The 14477-nt window shown below is 38.4% G+C and overlaps 1 protein-coding gene across 1 annotated transcript in view; it reads left to right on the top strand.

Annotated features, from left to right (window-relative positions):
- Positions 1 to 14005, top strand: part of LOC128692641 (alanine aminotransferase 1) — a 90343-nt gene extending 76338 nt beyond the window's left edge. The window contains exons 10-12 of the mRNA XM_070089914.1: positions 7583 to 7731; positions 10876 to 11002; positions 11466 to 14005. Of these exons, the coding sequence (XP_069946015.1) occupies positions 7583 to 7731; positions 10876 to 10966 (240 nt within the window). The 3' untranslated portion in view covers positions 10967 to 11002; positions 11466 to 14005. The remainder of the gene's footprint in view (positions 1 to 7582; positions 7732 to 10875; positions 11003 to 11465) is intronic.
- Positions 14006 to 14477: the final 472 nt, after the last annotated feature.

Below are 14477 nucleotides of genomic sequence, written 5' to 3'. Positions count from 1 at the left end.
TCAAAATAATGAATCTTAACTAGTCATAAGTTGGCCTGTGATACTCCAATACTGAAACTATGTATAGTGCCAAAACAAAAGCATTCACATTGCTAAACTCACAACTAGTATTTAGTCACTTAGCCATAATACCAACTTATCTCATAATTTTGTAACATTTTAAACCTAAGATTTAATATAAGTCTGCCCGAAATGCCTAGCCATGCTAGGCGTTCTAGTGGTACACTCTGTAATTATTATTTTACTACATGTAAACCACACAATAACCAAATTCTGTAAACTCAGCATTGTAATACTTATAGAGAATAAAGTTTGAATTTGAATTTGAATTTGAATGCTTACACCGCCCATTGCCCTTAGACACGACATCTACATTGCCTCCAGCCTTCTTGTTGCAACATTCACCACCCATGCTAACACCCATATAAGAGTGTTGGTTCCATTATACTCTCATACCTTCCCCTCTTTGCTTCCATGGATAATGTTCTTTGTCTCCACAGATTCCTCAGTGCACCACTCGGCTTTTTTCCTTCATCATTTCTATGATTTGCCTCATCTTTCATGGACCCATCTGTTGACAAGTCTACTCCCAAATATCTAATTACAGTCACTTCTTTCATACTTTCCCCTCCAATCTGATATCCAATCTTAAATTACATAAATTACTTATCCTCATCACCTTGCTCTTTCATATGTTCACTTTAATTTCCTTCCTTTACATACCCTTCCAAACTCATCCACTAACCTCTACAACTTCTCATCAGAATCTCCCTAAAGCACAGTGTCATCAGTAAAGCAACTGTGACAAATCCCATTTTGTGTTAGATTTTTTCTCTTAATCCCACACCTCTTGCCAACACCCGAGCATTCACTTCTCTTACAACCCCATCTATAAATATATTTTTTTTTTTTTTCAACAAGTCGGCCGTCTCCCACCGAGGCAGGGTGACCCAAAACAGAAAGAAAATCCCCCAAAAAGAAAATACTTTCATCATCATTCAACACTTTCACCGCACTCACACATTATCACTGCTTTTGCAGAGGTGCTCAGAATACAACGGTTTAGAAGCATATACGTATAAAGATACACAACATATCCCTCCAAACTGCCAATATCCCAAACCCCTCCTTTAAAGTGCAGGCATTGTACTTCCCATTTCCAGGACTCAAGTCCGACTATATGAAAATAACCGGTTTCCCTGAATTATTATTATCAAACTGGCCGATTCCCACCAAGGCAGGGTGGCCTGAAAAAGAAAAACTTTCACCATCATTCACTCCATCACTGTCTTGCCAGAAGGGTGCTTTACACTACAGTTTTTAAACTGCAACATTAACACCCCTCCTTCAGAGTGCAGGCACTGTACTTCCCATCTCCAGGACTCAAGTCCGGCCTGCCGGTTTCCCTGAACCCCTTCATAAATGTTACTTTGCTCACACTCCAACAGCACGTCAAGTATTAAAAACCATTTGTCTCCATTCACTCCTATCAAACACGCTCACGCATGCCTGCTGGAAGTCCAAGCCCCTCGCACACAAAACCTCCTTAACCCCCTCCCTCCAACCTTTCCTAGGCCGACCCCTACCCTGCCTTCCTTCCACTACAGACTGATACACTCTTGAAGTTATTCTGTTTCGCTCCATTCTCTCCACATGTCCGAACCACCTCAACAACCCTTCCTCAGCCCTCTGGACAACAGTTTTGGTAATCCCGCACCTCCTCCTAACTTCCAAACTACGAATTCTCTGCATTATATTCACACCACACATTGCTCTCAGACATGACATCTCCACTGCCTCCAGCCTTCTCCTCGCTGCAACATTCATCACCCATGCTTCACACCCATATAAGAGCGTTGGTAAAACTATACTCTCATACATTCCCCTCTTTGCCTCCAAGGACAAAGTTCTTTGTCTCCACAGACTCCTAAGTGCACCACTCGCCCTTTTCCCCTCATCAATTCTATGATTCACCTCATCTTTCATAGACCCATCCGCTGACACGTCCACTCCCAAATATCTGAATGCATTCACCTCATCCATACTCTCTCCCTCCAATCTGATATCCAATCTTTCATCACCTAATCTTTTTGTTATCCTCATAACCTTACTCTTTCCTGTATTCACTTTCAATTTTCTTCTTTTGCACACCCTACCAAATTCATCCACCAATCTCTGCAACTTCTCTTCAGAATCTCCCAAGAGCACAGTGTCATCAGCAAAGAGCAACTGTGACAACTCCCACTTTGTGTGATTCTTTATCTTTTAACTCCACGCCTCTTGCCAAGACCCTCGAATTTACTTCTCTTACAACCCCATCTATAAATATATTAAACAACCACGGTGACATCACACATCCTTGTCTAAGGCCTACTTTTACTGGGAAATAATTTCCCTCTTTCCTACATACTCTAACTTGAGCCTCACTATCCTCGTAAAAACTCTTCACTGCTTTCAGTAACCTACCTCCTACACCATACACCTGCAACATCTGCCACATTGCCCCCCTATCCACCCTGTCATACGCCTTTTCCAAATCCATAAATGCCACAAAGACCTCTTTAGCCTTATCTAAATACTGTTCACTTATATGTTTCACTGTAAACACCTGGTCCACACACCCCCTACCTTTCCTAAAGCCTCCTTGTTCATCTGCTATCCTATTCTCCGTCTTACTCTTAATTCTTTCAATAATAACTCTACCATACACTTTGCCAGGTATACTCAACAGACTTATCCCCCTATAATTTTTGCACTCTCTTTTATCCCCTTTGCCTTTATACAAAGGAACTATGCATGCTCTCTGCCAATCCCTAGGTACCTTACCCTCTTCCATACATTTATTAAATAATTGCACCAACCACTCCAAAACTATATCCCCACCTGCTTTTAACATTTCTATCTTTATCCCATCAATCCCGGCTGCCTTACCCCCTTTCATTTTACCTACTGCCTCACGAACTTCCCCCACACTCACAACTGGCTCTTCCTCACTCCTACAAGATGTTATTCCTCCTTGCCCTATACACGAAATCACAGCTTCCCTATCTTCATCAACATTTAACAATTCCTCAAAATATTCCCTCCATCGTCCCAATACCTCTAACTCTCCATTTAATAACTCTCCTCTCCTATTTTTAACTGACAAATCCATTTGTTCTCTAGGCTTTCTTAACTTGTTAATCTCACTCCAAAACTTTTTCTTATTTTCAACAAAATTTGTTGATAACATCTCACCCACTCTCTCATTGCTCTCTTTTTACATTGCTTCACCACTCTCTTAACCTCTCTCTTTTTCTCCATATACTCTTCCCTCCTTGCATCACTTCTACTTTGTAAAAACTTCTCATATGCTAACTTTTTCTCCCTTACTACTCTCTTCACATCATCATTCCACCAATCGCTTCTCTTCCCTCCCGCACCCACTTTCCTGTAACCACAAACTTCTGCTGAACACTCTAACACTACATTTTTAAACCTACCCCATACCTCTTCGACCCCATTGCCTATGCTCTCATTAGCCCATCTATCCTCCAATAGCTGTTTATATCTTGCCCTAACTGCCTCCTCTTTTAGTTTATAAACCTTCACCTCTCTCTTCCCTGATGCTTCTATTCTCCTTGTATCCCATCTACCTTTTACTCTCAGTGTAGCTACAACTAGAAAGTGATCTGATATATCTGTGGCCCCTCTATAAACATGTACATCCTGAAGTCTACTCAACAGTCTTTTATCTACCAATACATAATCCAACAAACTACTGTCATTTTGCCCTACATCATATCTTGTATACTTATTTATCCTCTTTTTCTTAAAATATGTATTATAACTAAACCCCTTTCTATACAAAGTTCAATCAAAGGGCTCCCATTATCATTTACACCTGGTACCCCAAACTTACCTACCACACCCTCTCTAAAAGTTTCTCCTACTTTAGCATTCAGGTCCCCTACCACAATTACTCTCTCACTTGGTTCAAAGGCTCCTATACATTCACTTAACATCTCCCAAAATCTCTCTCTCTCCTCTGCATTCCTCTCTTCTCCAGGTGCATACACGCTTATTATGACCCACTTCTCGCTTCCAATCTTTACTTTAATCCACATAATTCTTGAATTTACACATTCATATTCTCTTTTCTCCTTCCATAACTGATCATTCAACATTACTGCTACCCCTTCCTTTGCTCTAACTCTCTCAGATACTCCAGATTTAATCCCATTTATTTCCCCCCACCGAAACTCCCCTACCCCCTTCAGCTTTGTTTCGCTTAGGGCCAGGACATCCAACTTCTTTTCATTCATAACATCAGCAATCATCTGTTTCTTGTCATCCGCACTACATCCACGCACATTTAAGCATCCCAGTTTTATAAAGTTTTTCTTCTTCTCTTTTTTAGTAAATGTCTACAGGAGAAGGGGTTACTAGCCCATTGCTCCCGGCATTTTAGTCGCCTCATACGACACGCATGGCTTACGGAGGAAAGATTCTTTTCCACTTCCCCATGGACAATAGAAGAAATTAAGAGGAACAAGAGCTATTTAGAAAAAGGAGAAAAACCTAGATGTATGTATATATATATGCATGTGCGTGTCTGTGAAGTGTGACCAAAGTGTAAGTAGGAGTAGCAAGATATCCCTGTTATCTAGCGTGTTTATGAGACAGAAAAAGAAACCAGCAATCCTACCATCATGCAAAACAGTTACAGGTTTCTGTTTCACAGTCATCTGGCAGGACGGTAGTACTTCCCTGGGTGGTTGCTGTCTACCAACCTACTACCTACCCTGAATCCCTTCACTAAATATTACCCTGCTCACACTCCAACAGATCGTCAGGTCCCAAGTATCATTCGTCTCCATTCACTCCTATCTAACACGCTCATGCACGCTTGCTGGAAGTCCAAGTCCCTCGCCCACAAAACCTCCTTTACCCCCTCTTTCCAACCCTTTCGAGGATGACCCCTACCCCTCCTTCCTTCCCCTATAGATTTATATGCTTTCCATGTCATTCTACTTTGATCCATTCTCTGTAAATGACCAAACCACCTCAACAACCCCTCTTCTGCCCTCTGACTAATACTTTTATTAACTCCACACCTTCTCCTAATTTCCGCACTCCGAATTTTCTGCATAATATTTACACCACACATTGCCCTTAGACAGGACATCTCCACTGCCTCCAACCGTCTCCTCGCTGCTGCATTTACCACCCAAGCTTCAAATCCATATAAGAGTGTTGGTACTACTATACTTTCATACATTCCCTTCTTTGCCTCCATAGATAACGTTTTTTGACTCCACATATACCTCAACGCACCACTCACCTTTTTTCCCTCATCAATTCTATGATTAACCTCATCCTTCATAAATCTATCCGCCGACACGTCAACTCCCAAGTATCTGAAAACATTCACTTCTTCCATACTCCTCCTCCCCAATTTGATATCCAATTTTTCTTTATCTAAATCATTTGATACCCTCATCACCTTACTCTTTTCTATGTTCACTTTCAACTTTCTACCTTCACACACATTCTCAAACTCATCCACTAACCTTTGCAATTTTTCTTTAGAATCTCCCATAAGCACAGTATCATCAGCAAAAAGTAACTGTGTCAATTCCCATTTTGAATTTGATTCCCCATAATTTAATCCCACCCCTCTCCCGAACACCCTAGCATTTACTTCTTTTACAACCCCATCTATAAATATATTAAACAACCATGGTGACATTACACATCCCTGTCTTAAGACCTACTTTTACTGGGAAGTAATCTCCCTCTCTTCTACACACCCTAACCTGAGCCTCACTATCCTCATAAAAGCTCTTTACAGCATTTAGTAACTTACCACCTATTCCATATACTTGCAACATCTGCCACATTGCTCCTCTATCCACTCTATCATATGCCATTTCTAAATCCACAAATGCAATAAGAACTTCCCTACCTTTATCTAAATACTGTTCACATATATGCTTCAATGTAAACACTTGATCTACACATCCCCTACCCACTCTGAAGCCTCCCTGCTCATCTGCAATCCTACATTCTGTGTTACCCCTAATTCTTTCAGTTATAACCCTACCGTATACTTTTCCTGGTATACTCGGTAAACTTATTCCTCTATAATTTTTACAGTCTCTTTTGTCCCCTTTCCCTTTATATAAAGGGACTATACATGCTCTCTGCCAATCCCTAGGTACCTTCCCCTCTTTCATACATTTATTAAACAAAAGTACCAACCACTCCAACACTATATTCCCCCCTGCTTTTAACATTTCTGTCATGATCCCATCAGTTCCAGCTGCTTTACCCCCTTTCATTCTACGTAATGCCTCACGTACCTCCACCACACTTACATTCTGCTCTTCTTCACTCCTAAAAGATGGTATACCTCCCTGGCCAGTGCATGAAATTACCGCCTCCCTTTCTTCCTCAACATTTAAAAGTTCCTCAAAATATTCTCGCCATCTACCTAATACCTCCCTCTCCCCATCTACTAACTCCCCTACTCTGTTTTTAACTGACAAATCCATTCTTTCCCTAGGCTTTCTTAACTTGTTTAACTCACTCCAAAAATTTTTCTTATTTTCATTAAAATTTCTTGACAGTGCCTCTCCCACTCTATCATCTGCTCTCCTTTTGCACTCTCTCACCACTCTCTTCACCTTTCTTTTACTCTCCATATACTCTGCTCTTCTTATAACACTTCTTCTTTGTAAAAACCTCTCATAAGCTACCTTTTTCTCTTTTATCACACCCTTTACTTCATCATTCCACCAATCACTCCTCTTCCCTCCTGCCCCCACCTTCCTATGACCACAAACTTCTGCCCCACATTGTAATACTGCATTTTTAAAACTATTCCAACCCTCTTCAACCCCCCCACTACTCATCTTTGCACTAGCCCACCTTTCTGCCAATAGCCGCTCATATCTCGCCCGAACTTCCTCCTCCCTTAGTTTATACACTTTCACCTCCCTCGTACTTGTTGTTGCCACCTTCCTCTTTTCCCATCTACCTCTTACTCTAACTGTAGCTACAACTAAATAATGATCCGATATATCAGTTGCCCCTCTATAAACATGTACATCCTGGAGCCTACCCATCAACCTTTTATCCACCAATACATAATCTAACAAACTACTTTCATTACGTGCTACATCATACCTTGTATATTTATTTATCCTCTTTTTCATAAAATATGTATTATTACCAAATTTCTTTCTACACATAGCTCAATTAAAGGCTCCCCATTTACATTTACCCCTGGAACCCCAAATTTACCTACTACTCCCTCCATAACATTTTTACCCACTTTAGCATTGAAATCCCCAACCACCATTACTCTCACACTTGATTCAAAACTGCCCACGCATTCACTCAACATTTCCCAGAATCTCTCTCTCTCCTCTACACTTCTCTCTTCTCCAGGTGCATAACACACTTACTATAACCCACTTTTCACATCCAATCTTTATTTTACTCCACATAATCCTTGAATTTATAAAATATATATATGTATGATATGATATATTGTTAAATAATTGTGGATTTCTTAAATGCATTTTTCTTTATGTAGATCATGTTGCCAAAGAAAGCTGTAGAAGCTGCAAAAGCTGCAGGTCAAGCTCCTGATGTATTCTATGCATTCCAGTTACTTGAAAACACTGGCATATGTATTATCCCAGGTAGTGGGTTTGGGCAGCAACCTGGAACATATCACTTCAGGTCAGTAATTATTCCAAGTTGTTAAATGTGATTTAAACATTGCTGCTGAAGAGTCATAATATACAGCTATTAAACTTGTGTGTAGTTGAATCACCTATAGGTTTTAGAGGAACTACAAAACTTGAATCACAATTTTAATTAGCCTTGCCTATATAGCCCTTTGATTTAAAGTTAAGATAGCTTTATTATTGTTAAATGCAATACTTATCCCTAGTCTCTGGCAAGCTATTGAGTTTATCTTTACTGAAACATTTAACAATATAGAAACTAAAATTAAGAACTTCAGTCTTTTTTACTGCAATGCTCCTGTATCTCTTTTTTTGTGTAAGTGACCTCTCTATAAAAGTAGGCAGTGGAGGAAAATTCTAAATAATAGAAATTGGAAAATTTTTCTTAGTGATAATTTTCTGAATGACAAGGAATGTTCTGAATTAAAAATTTTTAGAAAGTATTTTCTCATGTAGAAAAAAATTGAATCGGAAATCTTTGCCTTTCAACGTACCGGTCCTATCCCACCGAGGTTGGGTGGCCCAAAAGAAAAAACGAAAGTGTCTTCTTTAACATTTAGTAATATATACAGGAGAAGGGATTACTAGCTTCTTGCCCCTGGCATTTTAGTCGCCTCTTACGAAACGCATGGCTTATGGACGAAGAATTCTGTTCTACTTCCCCATGGAAATAAGTGGAAATAAACAAGAATAAGAACTAGTAAGAAAAATGGAAGAAAACCCAGAAGGGCGTGTATACATATGCTTGTACATGCATGTGTAGTGTGACCTAAATGTAAGTAGAAGTAGCAAGACGTACCTGAAATCTTGCATGTTTATGAGACTGAAAAAAAAGACACCAGCAATCATACCATCATGTAAAACAATTACAGGCATTCATTTTACATTCACTTATTCAGAATTTTTAGAATAGAGAACAGTCGGATTTCAAAATTACAGAAAACATTCTAATATACAGGTTATTTAAAAAGTTAAATTCTCCAGAGTTTGGAGAATTTCTAAAGAGTTATTTCTGCAAGATGAAGTAAGGAGAGTAGGACAAGAAAAATAATCAGACTTTTCCAGTGATTATAAAAGGTATTAACATTGCCCCTAGGTACTAGGTTGGTAGACAGCAACCGCCCAGGGAGGTACTACTGTCCTGCCAAGTGAGTGTAAAACAGAAACCTGTAATTGTTTTACATGATGGTAGGATTGCTGATGTCTTTTTTCTGTCTCATAAACATGCAAAGTTTCAGGTATGCCTTGTTTATTTCCACTTACCTCCATGAGGAAGTGGAACAGAATTCTTCCTCCATAAGCCATGCGTGTTATAAGAGACAACTAAAATGCTGGGAACAAGGGGCTAGTAACCCCTTCTCCTGTATACATTACTAAATTTAAAAAGAGAAGCTTTCGTTTTTCTTTTTAGGTCACCCAGTGGGATATGGCTGGTTTGTTGAAAAAACAAAAGATCAACAATGCCACAGGAGAGAGCATAAAATGATAATTTTTCCACAATAAATGTCAGTGATATGCTGCTAGGAAAAAATTATTTTTTTTTTTTTTTTTTTTTTATCACACCGGCCGATTCCCACCAAGGCAGGGTGGCCCGAAAAAGAAAAACTTTCACCATCATTCACTCCATCACTGTCTTGCCAGAAGGGTGCTTTACACTACAGTTTTTAAACTGCAACATTAACACCCCTCCTTCAGAGTGCAGGCACTGTACTTCCCATCTCCAGGACTCAAGTCCGGCCTGCCGGTTTCCCTGAATCCCTTCATAAATGTTACTTTGCTCACACTCCAACAGCACGTCAAGTATTAAAAACCATTTGTCTCCATTCACTCCTATCAAACACGCTCACGCATGCCTGCTGGAAGTCCAAGCCCCTCGCACACAAAACCTCCTTTACCCCCTCCCTCCAACCCTTCCTAGGCCGACCCCTACCCCGCCTTCCTTCCACTACAGACTGATACACTCTTGAAGTCATTCTGTTTCTCTCCATTCTCTCTACATGTCCGAACCACCTCAACAACCCTTCCTCAGCCCTCTGGACAACAGTTTTGGTAATCCCGCACCTCCTCCTAACTTCCAAACTACGAATTCTCTGCATTATATTCACACCACACATTGCCCTCAGACATGACATCTCCACTGCCTCCAGCCTTCTCCTCGCTGCAACATTCATCACCCACGCTTCACACCCATATAAGAGCGTTGGTAAAACTATACTCTCATACATTCCCCTCTTTGCCTCCAAGGACAAAGTTCTTTGTCTCCACAGACTCCTAAGTGCACCACTCACTCTTTTTCCCTCATCAATTCTATGATTCACCTCATCTTTCATAGACCCATCCGCTGACACGTCCACTCCCAAATATCTGAATACGTTCACCTCCTCCATACTCTCTCCCTCCAATCTGATATTCAATCTTTCATCACCCAATCTTTTTGTTATCCTCATAACCTTACTCTTTCCTGTATTCACCTTTAATTTTCTTCTTTTGCACACCCTACCAAATTATATCTGCCACTATTTATTATGGATTTTGTTGGTGAGACAATGGTATACAGTGGTATTTTAAGTGCTGTCTTCAAATTTTTGTTTTATACTAAACATTAATAACAAAAAAAGGCACAGTACCGTGACTGGAACGATACACAAATAACCCGCACATAGAAGAGAGGAGCTTACGACGTTTCAGTCTGACTTGGACTATTTACAAAGTCACACTAACGAGAAGTAGAGCAGGACGGGTATATATAGGCAGGAAGTGTTAGTGGTGGTAGTAGTAGTGGTGGTAATAGTAGTGGCGAAAGTGTAAGGTAGTAGTAGTGGGGAAGAAAGGAGGAGGAGCCAGTCAAATACTAAGAAAGGGGAGCACTGCAAGGGAGCTAGGTGCCCACAGAGAGAGAGAGCAAGAACACAGAGGTAGGGGGGAGGGGAAGTAATAAAATAAATAATGAAGGAACAGAAACACAAGGCAGAAGAAAGATAACCCAGAAGAGAAAAAGGAAAGAGGAAAGGGGAAGAGGGAGAAGAAGAAAAAGAAAAAGAAAAAGGGGGAATCAAGTGTGACTTTGTAAATGGTCCAATTCGTACCGAAACGTCGTCGTAAGCTCCTCTCTACTAAACATTATTTTTCTTTGCAGGACCACTATTCTACCTCAGCCTGAAATGCTCAAAACTATGCTTGAAAAGTTCCGCGAGTTCCACACAAATTTTATTAAGCTTTATGAATGAGTAGCAGCTTCAGCAAATATCATATTGCACATATCTGTAAGTATAAGTGTTAAGCTCAAGTGACTCTAGATTGCATTGCAGTTTTATTTTAAAATCTTGGTTGCTCTATGGTGTGCTTTAATCAGATTTTTGCACACTGAGATTAGTTTGGGTTACACTCCTAGTAATTCTCTTCAAGTTTGGAAGATTTTCACTTCTCAGTTACAGTACTTGAGCTGTATAGAAACTGCATTTTCCCTTATCTAGTGTACTGCTCTCACATCTGTGTAAGCTCACCTATTGAAAAGCTTCATACAGTTCAGAGGAAAGCTTTTCTCAGGAGTACATATATTTTAAACATTGCTTCACTCTTTGTGGAAACAGTCAATGGCTAACCAAGATAAGTATTGTGCTGCCTTATGAGGATTATGTAAAATGACATTCTTTAAACTTTAGCAGAATTCACACTAGATAATCTATTAAACTGGATTTGTACAGTTAAGAATACTTTTATTTTCAGACGCACCTTTCAGACTTAACTGCAGCCATGAGACCTAGTCACAATGATGTCTGACAAAAGAAAATATGTTTCATTGTGATAATGGTTCTACATAAAATATGTTTGGAGATCTTTCGCAGATTTTTTTTTTTTTTTTTTTAATTTGTGTTGACTAATTGTTTATTATAATGCTGGCTCACTTAAAGCAATTTAAATGTGTTTTGAATGTGTATGTCAGGCTCACATACTGCAGTATAAAGTATCTGACAGAACTCTTGCATCATTTTGCTTATACTATATCAAAATGATGCATGAAGTTCAATTTTCATAAATTTCAATACATTTGAATATTTATAAAATGTAGTTATTAAAAATAATGATACGAGATAGTAAAATTCAAAATTTTCAGGCACTTGTTGTAATTGCACTATTTTGTGTTGTATAAAAAGTTTTGTTAGCATTATAAAATGTAGAATAGTAATTTCATTTAAAGTACCAATACTGGTAATTATGTTGCCTTAAAATAAATGGAATACACACACACACACATATGCTCAATTTGATAATTGCAATGGAAAGGTGAAAAGATATACCTGATGGAAAATTTGACAATAAACAGTTCTAAGATTTGTTAAAGCTCAATACATCTTGCATTGGTAGCGATGTAATTGTAAATTTTACTACAGTAATATATTTACTGATGAACAACTGAATCAGTTGCTTAATGTTTTGGTAGCTACTTTACATACAAGTCTAATTGAGAAAGCATTGTAGTTGCCTGAGAGTTTGTACAGTGCATATATTTTGTTAAGGTTTACTATGTGGTGCCTTGGGTTACTTTTCAATTGCTACTTATGTGTATTTTTTATAGCCTGGATTAGTCCATATGTTGCAATAAATATGAAACTAGTGACCAACATTTGATACATTTCTTTAACTCCTTTGTTTCTGGAATTTCCCATGACAGTCTAGCTTTATTTACCCAAACTTATTGGGATTTTAGTTAAGTCTTTAAAATTCATTTAATAATTAGTACCAATGATATATAAAATTTTACTTGCCAAGAAATTATCTTCATTTCAACTTTTCTGATACCATTGTAGATAATTTAAGCAAGAAGTGCTACATAATTACAGCAATAATGCATTTTAAAAAGTTTGTGTTTTTTGTAACTTGAATAATAATTTCTCATAAAATGTGAAAGAACATATTTATTTTATATTAAGCAAGAGTCATTAAAGACACTTATAAATTTGCCCATTAGAGCAAGGAATTATTAATTTTTTGATGAATATGCAGGTTTGTTGCCTCCCTCTGCCACTTGTAAACAATTCTGTTTAACCATGCAGCATCACTGGTTATATTCATCTATCAGTGCTATCTTGTCTCCCTCCCTACTTCTTCTCCACACCATTTCCCTTCTCTTGCTCTCCTTTCTTTCTTTTCCTTTCCTCTCTTAGTCATCCATTCCCTTTCATGTATGCCCTTCTTTATTTTAAATGATAATGAATAAGAGGGAATGAAGAACTCGAATTTCTTAGCAATATATTGCCTTTCTTCCTCACTCAGTTGTAAACCAACAACAATAGACTTGCTTTCTGTACATAATATTTTTTAATGCCAGTCTTTTTTGTCTGTAATAGTTACCAGCATACAGAGGAGTTATAGTTATGATCCTGAATAGGCATATTGTCTCAGTAAATAGATATTCTCTAAAAAAATTTATAAAAACAAGTTGCTTGTTGCACCTGTTTATATTTGCTAAACAAGGCTTGGGTTTAGCCCCAACTCTTTTCCTTTTTTCTTTATTCTTTTCCTCTCTCCCATCTATTCATCAAATATCCCCACTTCCCCCTCACCCCTAGTGGGTCCTTACCTGTGAGTCTTGTTTAGGCTTGGGTTATCAGTTCACCCTATCTTTCACTCAAAATTTTCTGTTAAATGATGGGTAAATAGTTTAGGCTAATTAATAGAGAGGGTTTGATACAGATGAGTTAGGGTAAATGAGATTTGACTCCATGAAGAGTGTCTGGCACAAATGGTGTCTGAGTAAATTAATTTCAACTTCACTAAGTAATTTTATGACCAGTATATATCATTTGCAAAAATTTTGCACAATAACTATTATTGCATTGCCATTTGAAAATGCCACACTTTCCAGGCTCACTAAACCCTTGCAGTTTAGTGCTTTTTAATTATATTAATAATAATCCAGGTTTAATATGGTTAATACTTGTCATTCCTTGGAATTGAATCTTTGTACATTAACCGAGGAACATGGCATCCCAGATTTTTATGGTATATTAAAAGGAATAGAAAGCTAAATATTTGATTTGAGAAGTAATTGCTAATGGAAGAATTCTGGAGGAATGAGTGTTTCATCCATGAATTTTGTAATTTTGACTGCTAAAGCTTTTGTATTTTCATATACATATTGCACATTTTTGTAAATTTGAAATACAGTACATTGAGCTGTGATAAACCTGACTCCCTACACAATAGGCTTGATGAGCAGGAACTATGTATAAAGATTTAACACATGCAAATAAAAGGATAAACAATTTTTCTTTTATTTAAGGTATATTCCTATTGTGCAGATATGATGTGTTTATGAAGGATGAGATAAACCATAGAATTAATAAATAAAAAAGGTGGGTGGTGCATTGAGGTATCTGTGGAGACAAAGAACATTATCCATGGAGGCAAAGAAGGGAATGTATGAGAGTATAGTGGTACCAACACTTATATGGGTGTGAAGCATGGGTTGTAAATGCAGCAGTGAGGAGGCTGGAGGCAATGGAGATGTAGTGTCTAAAGGGCAATGTGTGGTGTAAATATTGTGCAGAGAATTCATAATGTGGAAATTTGGAGGTGTGGAGTTACTAAAAGTATTATTCAGAGGTTCTGAGGAGGGGTTGGTGAGGTGTTTGGTCATTTAGAGAGGATGGAGTAAAACAGGATGATTTGGAGGGTGTATATATCTGTGGTTGAGGGGTAGGAGTCATCTTAGGAAAGGATGGAGGTAGGGGATAA

This window comes from Cherax quadricarinatus, chromosome 30 (genome assembly GCF_038502225.1).
Source record: "Cherax quadricarinatus isolate ZL_2023a chromosome 30, ASM3850222v1, whole genome shotgun sequence".
In the NCBI taxonomy this organism is placed as follows: Eukaryota; Metazoa; Arthropoda; class Malacostraca; order Decapoda; family Parastacidae; genus Cherax; species Cherax quadricarinatus.
This window is presented reverse-complemented; position numbering and strand designations above follow the sequence as displayed.